At 30.7% G+C, this 16,279-nt stretch overlaps 2 protein-coding genes across 6 annotated transcripts; both read left to right on the top strand.

Moving 5' to 3' along the window:
* Nucleotides 1-3,058: 3,058 nt before the first annotated feature.
* LOC105796516 (uncharacterized) lies at nt 3,059-11,451 on the top strand. Of its 5 annotated transcripts, none has more exons than XM_052627935.1 (16): nt 3,059-4,333; nt 5,094-5,143; nt 5,849-6,490; nt 6,594-8,397; nt 8,523-8,557; nt 8,662-8,776; nt 8,928-8,957; nt 9,070-9,152; nt 9,236-9,284; nt 9,372-9,514; nt 9,606-9,688; nt 9,774-9,885; nt 10,087-10,178; nt 10,267-10,347; nt 10,497-10,726; nt 11,316-11,451. In XM_052627935.1, exons 1-13 carry the CDS (start codon nt 3,199-3,201, stop codon nt 10,174-10,176), a joined length of 4,371 nt encoding a protein of 1,456 aa, XP_052483895.1. In that variant the 5' UTR covers nt 3,059-3,198; the 3' UTR covers nt 10,177-10,178; nt 10,267-10,347; nt 10,497-10,726; nt 11,316-11,451. The 5 variants fall into 5 exon arrangements, with proteins under 5 accessions (XP_052483895.1, XP_012481701.2, XP_012481702.2 ...); XM_012626247.2 differs by lacking the exon at nt 11,316-11,451 and adding an exon at nt 10,820-11,059; XM_012626248.2 differs by lacking the exon at nt 11,316-11,451 and adding an exon at nt 10,820-11,059 and having other exon boundaries at nt 9,082-9,152.
* On the top strand, nt 10,509-14,712 carry LOC128039825 (uncharacterized). Its single transcript, XM_052628444.1, has 5 exons — nt 10,509-10,726; nt 11,285-11,464; nt 11,643-11,778; nt 12,526-12,714; nt 14,185-14,712. Exons 1-5 carry the CDS (start codon nt 10,509-10,511, stop codon nt 14,344-14,346), a joined length of 885 nt encoding a protein of 294 aa, XP_052484404.1. The 3' UTR covers nt 14,347-14,712.
* The last annotated feature ends 1,567 nt before the right edge of the window (nt 14,713-16,279 follow it).

Raw genomic sequence — 16,279 nt, forward strand, 5'->3', positions numbered from 1 at the left:
AAAATTGGAAAATAAAAGAAGTTGATAAAAAAAACAGACAACTCATATTCTAAATTGGCCCATGAATTTTAAAATGTTCTAATTGAGTACTTAAAGTATTGTATCAACAAATCATTTTATCAGTTTAGTCCTCAATTTAAGCGCTAAATGCAATTTAAATATTATGTGGAGCATATTTAAAATATATGGATCAAATTATAAATATATATGTATAATTTGAATTCACATAAAAGACAGTATCAATCAAATTTAAAAACACCGTTTATTTATTTTTAATATGTTAAATCTAAATTAATGATTAAATTGATAAAATAAAGTAATTGATACAATATTAAAAATTTTAAAATTCAATCAAGGCATATTAAAATTTTCTTTTTCACATGTGGTATCATAGTTCTTTTATTTTATTTAAAACCTTTAAAAGCAATAAATTAATTATTAAAAAATAAATATTTAATATGAAGTCCAGACAAATATATAAATATACTTCATCTAAAATAATAATTTTGAAAATAAAATATATATACCTAATTCTGCTCAACTCAGGCTGGATTCAATCTCTGCAATATGGCCAAATCTTTTTCTTTTTCCTTAAATTATTAAAAAAAATCAATACCTCTAGGCATTATAGGCGTAATTTGACCTACCCATGACCGAGAACAACCTCTTTCATGGCTGGAAAAGGAAATGATGCTTCACATTTTTATTTTTATTTTATGATGGGTGGGTCATTGATACTCAAAATTATCTCAACTCAAATAAAATAAAATCATTATGGAAAAATAAACAAAAAAAATTAATGCTTCAAAGACATTAAAATAAACATAATATTGGTGAGAAATGAAAATCCACCAATATATTATGGTAGCTGCAGATATATAGATTTTCCATTTAAATTCAACATGAATTATACAATTGACATATCATGAAGCTTTCCTCTTGATTCCCGTTGTGGACGAAATTAAAAGAAAATAAGATTAAAAACATGAAAATAAGCTTTCCTATAGGGTGCTGCATGAAACCCCCCAGCCCCTCCCCCCACCCCAGTTTCTGTACCAACGAAACAAGAACACATAATGGGGCAACTTTGAATCTAAAAATGAATTAGAAAGAAGGTTTTGGTTTGTATCTTTGATGGTAATTTTTCAAATTAGATAAATGTAAACCCAAAAATAGAAAAAGTAAAAATGTGATTGGAGCCGAGAGAAATGGGGAACCCAAAAATAAATATTCATAAAAAAGAAGACAACTTATTAGTTATGCATCTTCAGCTGTAAGCATCATGCTATGTTTGGCTGGGATGGAGGAGGGAAGCAAGGGAAGAAGGAACTTTTATATAAAAGTTTAATCTATTTTTTTACTGTTAATATTCCTTTTTACGGTTTATGCTCGGGGTTTGATGTTGCCATTTTTAATAATGCTGTCTTTTAAAGTTAAAACTTTCAAAGTTCTAATTTACGTTCTTTTAAGAGTGCAATATATTTTACCAGTTGATATGAAAGTTTACTTTATGATTAAAATTATTCTTCTCGCGCATTTTGGTTTTTATCTTAAGATGATACTAAAAATCAAGATTTTTAGGTATTAATAAAATTTGGTCACATCATTCATTAATTTTTAAGGACTTTAAACTGAAATTATTATTACACACTCATCCATATTTAACCAATCCTCCCACTCTAGTTAAATTATTTAAAACCTAAGTGATTAAAAAAAAGATTAAATAATACTTTGAATTCCCGAGAATAAGTTTTAATTTTGAAATGTGTATAATTTTGTTGGAAAAGAGATACTCGGCCATCTAAATCCAACAAAAAAATTTGAAGCCCAGTAAGTTAGGGCACAATTTTCTCGAGAATCTTTAGACATCGGGTATTTTGAAAACTTATAAATAAAACAATTTCGATATTTTAATAAAATATATTCTTTTAAACAATGTAATGTGATTAAATGTTTACGTGCAACGCAAAAAGGACTATTCGAAAACAAAATGTACACCAATGAATAACAAACAATTAATAAACAGATACAAACAAGCATAACAACAATAATTTCAATCATATATCATGTAAATACCAATATCAACGATCAAACATCAAATGAATTATTAATAAAAAATTTTAAAGATACACTAAAAATAACAAAGGAGAAATTTTAATTTATAGATTCTATGTACCAAAGTTTTAAAATAAATTATATAGGTGAGTATAAAATAGATTCGAAATAGAATAAAAAACGTTGAATAATAGTATTTGAAATAAGTTTGAAGCAAATAACATAGATATATTAATTTTACATTGGTAATACATATAAAGTAAAACATAATAGTAATAATACATATTATAAGATATCAGAACCGTATACAAAATATATCAAATTTTCATAAAAATATAAAATAATTAAGGATGAATTAAATAATAATAATATGTTAAGTTTAAAATCATAATACATAATGAATTTGAAATGTTAATGTATGATTAATTTAAATAATTTTAATAATAATTTAAAATAATACTAATGATAAATTTTAAAACGATGTTAACTTTAAATATTAAGTAATGCTAGATTTAAAAACAAATATATTAAAAACAAGAACCAATTAAATTTAAAAAATACACTAATAAGAACTGAATTTGAATTAAAACAGAAGTAAAAGGAAAAAATAAAAAATAAAAAAAAATAAAATGATGGGTCAAAATGGGATTAAAATAAAATTAAAGAGCAACAAACAGACTTGAAATAAATAAATAAAAAGGACTAAAGTGCAGAGCGCGAATAACATGAGGGAACAAAACGGGAATATTTCCAATCCTCCCAAAACGCAGCGTTACATGAGGACCGAAATGAAATTCGCAGGAAACTATACAACCCAATTTAAAGAAGCAACATAAACTAGATTGAAATCAAACACAAAAAAGGAGGACTTGGAACGAAATAGACCATCAAGGCTAGACGCGCGGATCCTTCCCCTGGTCGGGTCACCGAGCGGGTCAGTTCCAATGCGGCACCGTTTTAAGAATTTGTTTTAAACTAAAAAAATAAACCCTAAACACGCCATTAGCTGCTAAAACAGGCCAACAAAACCCTTAGCCGCTCTGTTATGCGGAAACCTGAGTGATCATCTTGCTGCTTTCACTTACCTTTCTACCATATTTCTCTTCTGCTTTACTCAAACTCTGTTGAATCTCACCTTCTTTCATGGATTCTTCTTTTTCCGACACCGCCTTGAGATTGTTACTATTCTGCGCTGAAGCTATTGAAAATCGGGATCTGAAAAGCGCCGATGTGTTCCTTCACGTTATCTTGATTCTTGCTGATAAGAGACACTACTGGTTTCGAGATGACAGCATAGTGGTGAAATACTTTGCGTACGCTCTGGTTCGCCGAGCCTACGGACTGCATCCCGCTTCTTCCTACTTCACTTTCCCGGTGGACCCTGCACCATATTATCAATATAACAGCTGCCATATTAATGGCGTCATAAAAAAAGTTATCAATGATGCTTTGATGGGAAACAGGCGATTGCACCTCATTGATTTCAACATCCCGTATTACGGTTTTGAGGGTTCAGTTCTTAGTACACTACCGAACTTCGTCGGCTATTGTCTACCCGTCTGTGTAAGTTACATACTTCCACCATTTCTGAAAGAATATGTAGAGTTCTCACGCCAAATGGAGTTTTTGACTAAGGATGCCAAGGAAGTTAATGTAAAGTTGGAGGATGAGTTGAAAGTGGTTTATGGCAATAGTTTGGCAGAAGTGGATGAATGTGAAATAGATTTCAAAAGAAGAAGAGATGATGAAATGGTGGTGATTTACTATAAATTTAAACTTGAGAAGTTGGTAAGAGATGCAAAAGCAATGAAGAGAGAGTTAGTAAGATTGAAGGAGATAAATCCGACGATTGTAATCATTCTAGACTTTTATTCTAATCATAGCGACTCCGATTTCTTGACATGTTTCAAGGATTCATTTCAGTATTCCTTGAAGACTCTTGATTACTGGCAGGAGTTGGACCGTTATCTTGATGGGAAAAAGGAGTGGGAGTTCAACATAGAGGCAGGGGAAGGTAATAATATAATTAGGCGGCACCCAACGTTGCCAGAATGGCAACATCTCTTTTCAAGTGCTGGCTTTAGTCGAATTCCATTAAACCACAGGAAAGATAATCTTAGCGTTGAGGATAATAGTTCCTTAAAAATAATGAGGGAGGAAGAAGAGTGTTTGATTTTAGGTTACAAGGGATGTCCAATGTTTTTCTTATCGGCATGGAAACCCAAAGTTGAAGATGGACACTTCAATTCCAATTCCACCAACCATAAGTTTGAACAAGGTATTTTTTTTTTAAATTATATAATAATTTTACAATTGAATTGATGGTTCAACCACCAAATTATAAAAATAATCATTTTTTTTGTCTTAAATTATATTTTTGTTATTTATATTTGAAATGTTACGTTTTAGTCACTTATGTTATTGTTTTGTTACGAAGTAGACCATTAAATTGCGTTACCTCCCTAACGGTAGTAGTCCAAATGAATTTTAAATGCCAACTTGGATATCCAGTTGCTGAGATAAAAATAGGTTTTTAATTAAATAAATTTAATTTGGACCGCCACATAGGACGTCCAAGTTGGCATTTAAAACTCATTTCGGCTGTCACGTAGGATCGCCGTTAGAGAGGTAACGGAGCTTAACGGTAGAGTGACTACTTTGTAACAAAACGATAATGTAAGTGATTAAAACGTAACATTTCAAACATAAGAAATTAAGATGTAAGTTAAAGCAAATAAAAGTGACTATTTTTATAATTTATCTTTTTTTTTTGCAAAAGTATCTTCACAACCTAACCGGATTTACATCTAAAGAAAAAAGAAGCTTTCCAGCCTAATTTACTGATTATAGCTTAAATATTCTGAAAAATATAAATATAAATATAATGATAAATAAATAAAAATTAATTTATAATTTAGGACATTATTAGTTATAAGTTGAATTAAACAGAAAGTAACCAAATTAATAAAAGTTGATTCATTTGTCCTTTCTTTATTTGACTAATTATAGCATTTTCATCGAATGTAATATGTTTGTAGGTTTCAATCCAAATCCTCTGCCTCTTCAACCTCTTCAACCTTTTCTAGAGGTATTACTTTTACATTTACCTCTTCTTCTTCTTTTTCATACAAAATATTTACTGTTCATTATTGATAAATTTTGTAAATAAATTATTGATCATATTAATAGTCAAGTTTGAGCCAACTCTCAACTACTATATTTTAGTATACCAAAATATTTAAATTTTAAATAAAAAATATTAGCTTTTTATTAAAAGTTTTAATTCAATTTATTTAATCCTTATTAAGATTCACGTTATCCAAGACTAAGCAAATATAGTCTATCTTTGTACATGTTTAAATGCATTTGGGCCTGTCGGCTTGAATTATTCTTTTACAATAAAAGTATAATTTTATTTAAATTTAATTATAAAAATAAAAATACTTATATACTCATATTTGAAATATTTTAATTTTTAAAATAATAAAATTAACTATTTTAGGTAGCCTAGACTTGACTCAGATGAGCTTTTAATTTTTTTGGTTCAATCCAACTTTAACTTATGAATACCTATCTATGTAAGAGAAAATCAAATTATTTGAATAAGTATAATTATGACATTATGTTTTTAATTTGTTTAAATTTATGAATAACTAACTGAAAAAGTCACCTTTCAATTTTAATTATCTTTATCAAATTAAAAGTACAATGTCAAAATTCTTTTCATTTAGAGTGTTATTTCAATTTTTCAAATTTTATTTGTGGTAATTGTTTTTATTTAATAATTTTACAGGGTTTGATATTGAATCGATTAGCTGCACTTGCCGAGATACATAATATATCAAAAGATTTATGTTGTAAATACAAACTTTCATTGGCTTTAACATGGGCTTCTAAGGTTAACAATATGAATGGAACTATCTCGGATCCAAACAAGAAACACACTTTTTTTATCCAAAGTAATTATTGTTATGTGAAAGATCGGAAATCTTATGATTTTATGTTTGGTTTTGAACGCATGATCAGTGTCCCCTTTTTTGAGAAAGCATTTGAATCAAGGGATGGCTATCATTTTGAACCATCTCTTACTGAGGTAGAAGACTTCAAATATTTCATGTTAAAGGATTGTAACATAGATGTTGCTCTTGCCATCTGTCTACAAAATCGTCACACAAGTGATGAAGTTTATGTCGTAGAATTTTATTGGCCTCCAACTGAGAGTGAAATATCAAAATCCGTAGCTCTTCGTATCTTCGATGACTTGAAACATATGAAGACAACGTTTGTAACAGTAAAAGTTCAAGGCCCCGAAATTAAGTTCCAAGAAGAAGCCATTTCAAGCATTCCTACATCTTCAAACACGGCAATGCCTTTGAAAATAGCTGAAGAAGCAAGGGGCATTCATGCAAAAGAAATAAATGCGCATATTGAGCAGGTAATTACATTACCTTATATATTCTTATATTATTTTCCCTTTGGATAAAATATTGAAATCATATAAAGTAATATACATGATTTATTATTCTCATTTTTCATAGATTATTTTCAATGATGACTCTCAGATTGTGGAAACAAAACGAAACAAACAGAGAAAGTTGAGGTCAAAGGTTTGGGTGGACTTTCATAAGTCTGAAGAAGAAGGAAAACAAGTAGCCAAATGTGAACACTGCCCCAAGGTGCTTACTGGGTCAAGTAAGAGTGGAACCACACACTTGAATAACCACTCGAAAGTATGTCCTGGAAAGAAAAAACAAAATCAAGAAAGCCAGTTGATACTTCCAGTTGATACCAATGAAAGAAGCTCAACATTTGATCAAGAAAGGAGTCACTTGGCTCTTGTGAAAATGGTTATTAGGCAGCAGTATCAATTAGATCTGGCTGGTCAAGAAGCCTTCAAGAATTTTGTGAAAGGTTTGCAGCCAATGTATGAGTTTCAATCAAGAGATAAATTGTTATCTGGCATACATCGCATCTATAATGAAGAGAGAGAGAAACTTCAGTTGTATTTTGATCAGCTTGCTTGCAAATTAAATTTGACAGTAAGTTTGTCGAAGAACAATCATGGAAAGACTGCATATTGTTGTTTGATAGCACATTTTATTGATGATAGTTGGGAACTAAAGATGAAGACTCTTGGTTTGAGAACTTTGGAGCATATCAATGACACAAAAGCTGTTGGTGGGATTATTCAGAGCTTAGTTTCGGAGTGGAATATAGGCAATAAAGTACGTTCCATAACTGTGGATAACTCTTTTTTGGATGACAGTATGGTTCAACAGATAAAAGAAAATTGTCTCAGTAATCTAGTCTCCCTTTCTTCAACTCATTGGTTCATCAATTGCACTCTTCTTGAGGATGGGTTTCGTGAGATGGATGACCTACTTTTTAAGTTAAAGAAGTCCATTGAATATGTCACTGAAACAAAACATGGAAGATTGAAATTCCAAGAAGCTGTAGATCAAGTGAAGCTACAAGATGGGAAATCATGGGATGATCTTTCTCTCAAGCTGGAATCAGACTTTGGCATACTTGATAGTGCTTTGAGATCAAGAGAAATCTTATGTAAACTGGAGCAAATTGATGGCAATTTTAAACTAAACCCATCAATGGAGGAATGGGAGAATGCAGCAGCTCTACAGAGTTGTTTGAGATGCTTTGATGATATCAAAGGAACTCAATCCCTTACTGTAAGCTTGTACCTTCCAAAGCTTTGTGACATATACAAGAAATTTCTTCAGTTGGAAAGAAGCAATCCTTCATTTGTTACATTGATGAAGAGGAGATTCGACCACTATTGGAGATTATGCAATTCGGCATTAGCTGTTGCATCTGTTCTTGATCCAAGGTTAAAATTTAAAGTTGTGGAGTTCTCATATATAGTGATTTATGGCCATGATAGTAAGGTGCAATTGAACACGTTTCGTGAAGTTCTTACGAATGTCTACAATGAGTATGCCAATGAAACCAAAAATCAAACTACATCCGCTTCAGTCTTGGATGATATCAATTGGCTTGGAAATAATTCTATTTGGGACTCCTTCAGTAAATTTGTAACTGCAAGCGAGGCCTCATCGAAGTCAGAGCTTGAGATTTACTTAGATGAACATTTAATTCCCATGGATGGAGCAATCTTTGACATACTTGGTTGGTGGTCTGATAAATCTCAAAAGTTTCCAATACTTGCAAAGATGGCTCGAGATTTCCTCGCGATTCCGGTATCAATTTTCATACCATGTTCAAATATTAAGGCCACGATCAATAATCCAGCCTACAATATCTTGAATCCTGAGAGCATGGAAGCTTTGGTATGCAGTGAAAACTGGTTGGAAACTCCAAAAGGAAGTAAGTCTTTACTCTTAATTTGTTTAGATCCTTCAATTATATTTTCCTACACTTTATTTAGGGTCTTCTCTGTTCTTTAGTATTACATTATCTTATCACTTACCAGTGTTGATTTGCCATCACAGATGATGGAGAAAATCATGAACCCACACAAACTATGGTAGGCATTGTACATAAAATATGATTAGAAGCTGTCTCCATTGAATTTTTTTTCGTATGCCTGCCTTGAAAACTGAATTACCTTAATGCATTTTCATTTCATAGGATAAAGGAAAAAGGAAGCTGGATGAAGACACTTGTGTCAGAAAAAAACCCAAACCTTCGAATTGTGAGAAAGCTATTAGTACTGAAGATATTGCCAGAGATTCCAACAACAATGGTAATTAATCTATACTTATTATTAACTACTATGCTACTCAAACTCGAATGTCAATCTTAATATGAGTATTTAACTTAAAATTAATTAAACTGTTGAAATATCATATGGTAATACATTTAATTTTAATTCAATGGTGTTGCAATGTTTTCAGATGAACCTGCTGGAGAAATTTCAATAGGAAGTAAGTACATTAGTTAATTTGTTTATTTAATTTGCTATTAAATTGTAGTTGAATTTCTTGACAAGGTTTTTTTTTTTTCTCTTTATTTCTCATCTTGGACTGAATCTGAAAGAGCTGCAAACAGAGAACAGTAGCAAAAATGGGTGTTATGGAGAAACTAGTAGTGGAAACAAATCCAAAGCTTCCAACAAAATGGTAGGAGGTTGAATGTTGATTTTTACTCTTTTTTTTTTCTTTATTTAAAGAATAAATGTTATTATTTTACTTGAAATGAAAAGATGGGAACTATTTCTTTACGGGACATTCACCAAGAAAAGTCATCATCAGGTATTTTCAACTAAATCAACTACTTGAATAATGATTTTCTTCAACATTGGAATGGCTTAAATTATTAAACAAAGCTTTTTGTTACAGAACTTAATCATGGAAGAAACGTTGAGGACGTTTCGAGTGGTGATTCATCATCCGACAATGATCAATCAGATCAACTTCAGAGTTCATCTTCCGAGTCTGATGTTGAAATAACATTAAAAGAGCAAGGATCATGGTCTGAACAGGTTCATACTTCATTTATTTGGTTATAAATATACATACATTCTTCTAGTTTTATTCATACATCAAGATTTTATTTGGTTATTGTTGTTATAGGATATTAAGGCATATTTACTCTCGGAGTTTACAGAAAAGGAGAATGAACTGATAGATACATGGCAAAAGAATGAGTTGAAGGGGTATGTTGCTAGTTTTGATAAGTTAATATTAGAATATGAAGTGATGATCATAATCTAGCTATATAACGACGTTTATATCTCACAGAAAAATGATTGGACGAGATAAATATTTTAAAATCCAGGGTGAGAAATTAGCACCTCTACTCATGATGCCCCAAGGTGATGAAACTCGAGAAGAGTACTATATTGAGGATTTGGTAAGTAATTATCGAATGTATAATGATCAAGGACAAATTAATTCGATAATTTGTATATTTATATCATTTTCATAATCATATATTTGTGTTATGCATTATATATATTTTTCTCATGTTGTGTTCAGTGTTATCATGTCTACAATCTAGTATGAATCTGATTGTAAATAAATCGATGGTATTGATTTTTATGTTATGATGCAGGTTGTTAATACGTTTTTGAATTGCTTAAGAAGAGATCTGACAAATTTCCAAATATATACATCAATCACTATTCATTTGGCTCACAAATAGCTGTAAGAATTTTTATCTTGCCAAAATTTATCAATATTTCTATATATATATATATATATATATAAAGTATCATATTTTTGCAATCATCAGACTCAATTGATAGAAGGACCAAGAACAGAACAAGAAGTATTAGCTTGGGTTAAAGTTGATGAGCTAAGGGGTGCACATAAAGTAAGCTCTTGATTTTTTTTTTCTTTTTAGTTTATACTTGGGATGTAATTGTTTACATTACAGTAAGAAAAATCAATCGTAATTTAAATCGTGGATTGTTACTAACAATAATTGTTTTTCCTTTTTCTTTTTTGGATATGTGATTGTAGATGTTTCTACCAATGAGTTTATCAAAACATTGGGTTCTTTTCTATGTGGATACCAAAGAGAAGAAGATTTCATGGTTGGATCCAATAGCATCTTCTCGAATAAGGTCTTATAATGTCGAAAAAGACATAATATTACAATGGTTTACAACTCTTCTACTGCCAAAGTTGGGTTATGTTGATGCAAAGGAATGGCCATTTTTAGTGCGTAATGATATTCCAGAGCAAAAAAAGTAAGCATTCATCTCTAAAAAAAATCTGTAGCTTTTTTATCTTTTATTTACTCGTTATCTTATTTTTCTTTTCTTTTGTACTACAACGTAAAGCTTGGTTGATTGTGCGGTGTTCGTGATGAAATATGGTGATTGTCTTACACATGGTGATTGCTTTCCTTTCAAACAAGAAGACATGGTTCATTTCCGTCGTGGCATCTTTGTTGATATATACCGTGGAATAATACATAAAAAAAATAAACAAAGATTGATGCATTGTTTAGGAACTCAAAGTTGTAAGGACGTGAATTCAAATTTTTGAAATTTGATGGAAATTATTGGGTTTTTTTATTACTTTTTTTATGCATGTATGATATTTTCACTTTGGGATCTAGGTTTAGTTTCTATGTCAAAAAGTAAAACTATTTTCAATTTGATAAATTAAATATTACAAGCTTAATAAATTATTTGGTACTTGAATTTGACTTATTTTTAATGTAATATCAGTGTTATTTATTAGTTCAATTTAGTACATATATTTAAGAAAATTTGTATATTTGATAATAATATTAACTAAAGGGGTGTTTGGTTCGCTGTAATCACATTACAGCCCGAATCGGTTACTGGCCGATTACCTCCATTGCGTGTAATAGCTATTACGGCCCCTCAGCGCGGATTAGGGATTCTGCTTGCTTTTCATCTTCTTTTCCATTTTTTTGCCCTCATCAAGCTTCCGAGTCTCCCACGTTTCCCTTCCAGGTAATTTCATTTCCCTTCCATCGGTTCTGCCATCGGTTCTGATCGTTCATTTCTTTTACTTTCTTCATTTTATTTCTTCATGGATTATCTCTGTTTATTTCTCTGTTATTTCTCTTTTTCCACCCCTTGATCTACTTGTATATTTGAAAATGAAATTAAAAAAAGTGGTAATGTGCAGGGAAAGGGAACAGGGAGTTTTGGTAAAAGAAGGAACAAGACCCACACTCTCTGCGTTAGGTGTGGCCGCCGTGGCTTCCATCTCCAGAATAGCCGTTGCTCTGCCTGTGCTTTCCCTGCTGCTCGTAAGAGGACATGTAAGTGCCTCGTCCGCTTTTTCTTTGTTATCAAGATCGTTTATTGTGCTTTTCGTTTTTGTTGTTAACTTTGTTCCTAAGTCTAAATTGCAACTAGATTTCTCGGATTGACTAGTGGGGTTTCTTTCTTTATGTGCTTCCAGAATTGATGTTGATGTATTGGAATACGGGTGATTTAATGTTACCTTAAATTCGTACAAACTCTGAAACTAATTAAGTGTTTATTTACCTTGAATAAAAATATTGGGAGTAGCTAGAAATTATGATCGGTACTTAGTTTATTAGTTTTAGGTTTTGATTTGGGTATAAATCTTTATGCCTCAAGCATCATTTCCAATGAACAATTAGGATGCTTGTTAATATTGATAGTAATTGAAGAATTGGAGAATTTCAACCGATTTGCTAATTGCTAAGGTTTTTTTCGATTTGGGTTTCATGATCATATACGGTGGACATTGTCAAGATTCGTGTATGCATATATGTTTTCTTTTTCATACTGCTAGGTGCTTACATTCAGGTATATTTTCTTTAAAATAGTTGGGATTGTTCGTGTTCTGTTGGGTATGATTTGCAAATGGATTTTGATTGGAAGTTTTAGGTAAACCCATGGTATCTCTGTATATCAGCTGAATGGAAAGTTTGTGTGATTATTGATATATCCATGTGGTGAAATACTCGGATTTTGGTGAAATACTCTGATTGTTTAAAATCTTGCTGGCTTTCAGTATACTGCTCTTCTTTTGATAGGAACAAGTACCAATTGGCTCTGCAGAGGTTCGGGCTGTTTTCAGCAGTGGTAGTGGTCGTGTTGCTGGATGTATGGTAACAGAGGGAAAGATAGTGGATGGTTGTGGCATCCGTGTCATTCGAAATGGTTGCACAGTCCATGTCAGTGTTCTTGATTCATTGCGAAGGGTTAAGGAAATTGTTAAAGAGGTATACTGCTGATTGATAGTACCGTTTTTTTTTCTTTGTTCACGTTTCTATCATCAGCTCTCTTTAATATGAAATTTTAATGCATGCTGACTCTTCCAGTAAACTTTTTCATGTCTTTCTCATATGTATCTGCTGGCATATTGGCTACTACAGATAAGTATGTAAATATTATCTAATAATTGTGCTTGGGAGGATTTGATGGGTTTGATATGCTGCCTAGTAATTTGACATAAAGATGAGAGAAAAAAATCAAAATAATGGATAAAATTGCATATAAAAAGATCCGCAACCAGAAGTTTCTATGTTGAATATTTAGATGGGAGATCATTGTATATTTGATTAATAATAAGTCAAGTTTAGCTAAGCAGTGGGATGAACAAAATATTGAATTCTTTGTACTTGTTTCCAACTTGGACTATATGAAGTGTGGTAAGGTTTGTTTTGTAAAGATAGCAACCTGCATTGACGATTTTCTTAGAAGCTGGGTGATCCTCAACTGAAATTTTGAATGATAGACTGAACTCATGTTCATCTTTGATTGCCTTTGTGGTTGGAAGTGTTTTGCCTTTGAGTGTATTTTTGGATCCTTTCCCCAACCAAAAAAAGTGTTTTTTTTTTAAATTTATTTTAGTATGAATGGTATGATTGACAATTAGGAATTTTCTTAAATTTAAAAAGTGTTTTTTAAATCTATTTTCTATAATAATTAGGAATTTTCAGTTTCATGGGATGCCAAGGATAGATTTTGATTATAGTATATATATTGTATCAACAGTAGATGCATCTAATTGTAGTGGGCTTCTCCTGTTCATTTGTCTGATGAAATGGTTCTAATTCAATGCCTTGGAACATCTTTTGATCTTAGTATTTTACTTGTCAGTGAGCCGATCTTTGTCCTGATTTTTGTAATGTAAGATCCAGTGGCATTGCTTTTAATGCCTTTGCCTTGGTTTTGTTAATCCTTTTCAGTTTCATGGGATGCCAAGGATAGATTTTGATTATAGTATATATATTGTATCAACAGTAGATGCATCTAATTGTAGTGGGCTTCTCCTGTTCATTTGTCTGATGAAATGGTTCTAATTCAATGCCTTGGAACATCTTTTGATCTTAGTATTTTACTTGTCAGTGAGCCGATCTTTGTCCTGATTTTTGTAATGTAAGATCCAGTGGCATTGCTTTTAATGCCTTTGCCTTGGTTTTGTTAATCCTTTTCATTATGTTGAGAAATGTTTATGGAAGTTACTTCTGTTATAGGAAGTTTAATGTTTGGTAAAGTTGGATTGTGGTCTTGTACTTCTAGATCATGTTTGAAGATGCTTTTTCGAGAGAGGCTAGGTCAATCATCTTGCAAAATGGCTATATCAGCATCAATATCTTCAGCTTTCTTACTAAAATTGTATGGTTGATAATTTAGGGGATGCGGGAATTCTCCTTGGTTTCATATTTAGTTGATAATTTTGTGGACAGGTAAATGCTGGTTTGGAGTGTGCTATGGGAGTGGAAGATTATGATCAATGGCAGGAAGGAGATATTCTTGAGGCCTTCAACACTGTTCAAAAGAAGCGAACACTTGAAGAGGCATCTACTTCAATGGCAGCCACACTGGAAGAAGTAGGAGTCGAGTTGTAGAATGACACTGGCTTCAAAACTCAGATCATTTGGTTTTCTTGATGGAATCAAAATTTTCATGAAAGAGGCAAACCACCATGTAGTGTGTCTACTGCTGCTTTGGCTATTGCTCAATGTGCATTGATATAAGAGATTTTGCCTCATGCAACTTATTTTGGAATGCAGCATGTTGAGGTTTGTGGACAAACAAGATTTTTGCCATTGTTGGTTTATTTTTATTTAATGTATGCTGTATATATTAACATCTCATTCCAGCTTTGCATTTGGAAAGACTGGATAGTTAGTTACATATTCCACAGGATTCATTGTAGAAAATACCTTGGAACATTTAACCCAAAATGAGGAAAAAGGAATATAGTTGGATAAGTGTGGGATAATGTCTTGAAACTTGCTGAGACAATCTGATGCATTTTCTCATCCTGTGAATCTGTATATGTGAGCAGAGTTTAAAAAGAAAAGACAGGATTTAACCATCGGTCGTGAACTGGTGGCTCATCTCATTTTGGTACTATATCGATGGGTAAATATATTTTTTAGTCCCTATTTTTGGTTTTAATGTTCATTTTGGTACTTATGTTTTTAATGGTCGTATTTTGTTTCATTTTGGTTTCATCATTTCAACCATTCAAGGAGGATCGGCAATTGGTTTGAGTATAAATTATTAAATTTAAAAGGTTTTTATTTTTGTTTAAAATTATATATTTACCTCCGATTAAATAGTTCAAACAAATTTTAAAAAAAGTTTCTACTCAAATAATGTATTTGTTTTTGACTCAATATTTAAATCGAAAATGTTCTTACACCAACATTATAAACTTTTTAATATACATTTATTTGACAAATTAATTGCTAAAATATATTTTTATGAAACACGAAATCGGGCTTTTATCTTTTTAAGAAAGTGTAAATTAATTTTTAGAAATATTTCTTTTTGAATGAAATCTATTTTTCATCAATTTTAAAATCTGCAAATAAAATAGACTCTAAATTTTTAGATAATATGTTGTTTTTATAAATATAAATATTTTTCTCAGAAAATATAATTTTTTATAAATTTTATTTTCATATAAAAATTGAGTTTTACATTAAATGATTTTTTATTTTTAAAAATATATTTTATAGTATTATATATTATGATTTTATTAAATTCATATAAGAATATTTAATATTAAGAATTTTATTAAATTATATATTTTTATTAAATTATATTTAATAATAATTATGTTAAAATATGATTAAATTATTTATTATTTATATTAATAATCTTATTAAAATTTAATAACAATAACAATAATCATCTACCTAAAAAAAATTCTGTTAAGGGTATTCTAGTCATTTTAGTTTTTTTCCTTATGCTATTACACCTCTATTCCATTCAACCAAACACAAGAATACCATTACGCCTTAATTCCATTCCATTCAACCAAACAAAAGAATTACCTATTACGCCTCTATTTCATTACGCCTCTATTCCATTACAGTGAACCAAATGTGCTCTAGAAGTTAGACAGTTCAGATTCAATGCAATAAAACTGTTTATTATCTTAAGGAACTTTCATCTATTTTAATGAATCTTATTTCTTTGATAATTTTGTATTGCAAAAGTGAAAGGATTAAGTATATTTTTGAAAAGTAACAATTTTATTGCATTAAATATTCAATAATAAGAACTGTTTAATTTTTAATGTTTCAGTGTTATTTAATATATATTTATTTTAATTGTTTATATTTTAAATAATTTAACTAGAATTAGAGAATATGTTGAATACGGATGGATGTATAATAATAATTTCATATATTTAAATTTAGATGATGTTTACAGCCTAAAAATCTTGAATTTTAGAATCATCATAATGTAAATTATTTCGATAAAAGTACCATGGAGAGCCCTATTGTAAGATGCGGATTTCATTTTGCCCCCTTTACTAAAAAT

The sequence above is a fragment of the Gossypium raimondii genome, chromosome 3 (genome assembly GCF_025698545.1).
Source record: "Gossypium raimondii isolate GPD5lz chromosome 3, ASM2569854v1, whole genome shotgun sequence".
Lineage (NCBI taxonomy): Eukaryota > Viridiplantae > Streptophyta > Magnoliopsida > Malvales > Malvaceae > Gossypium > Gossypium raimondii.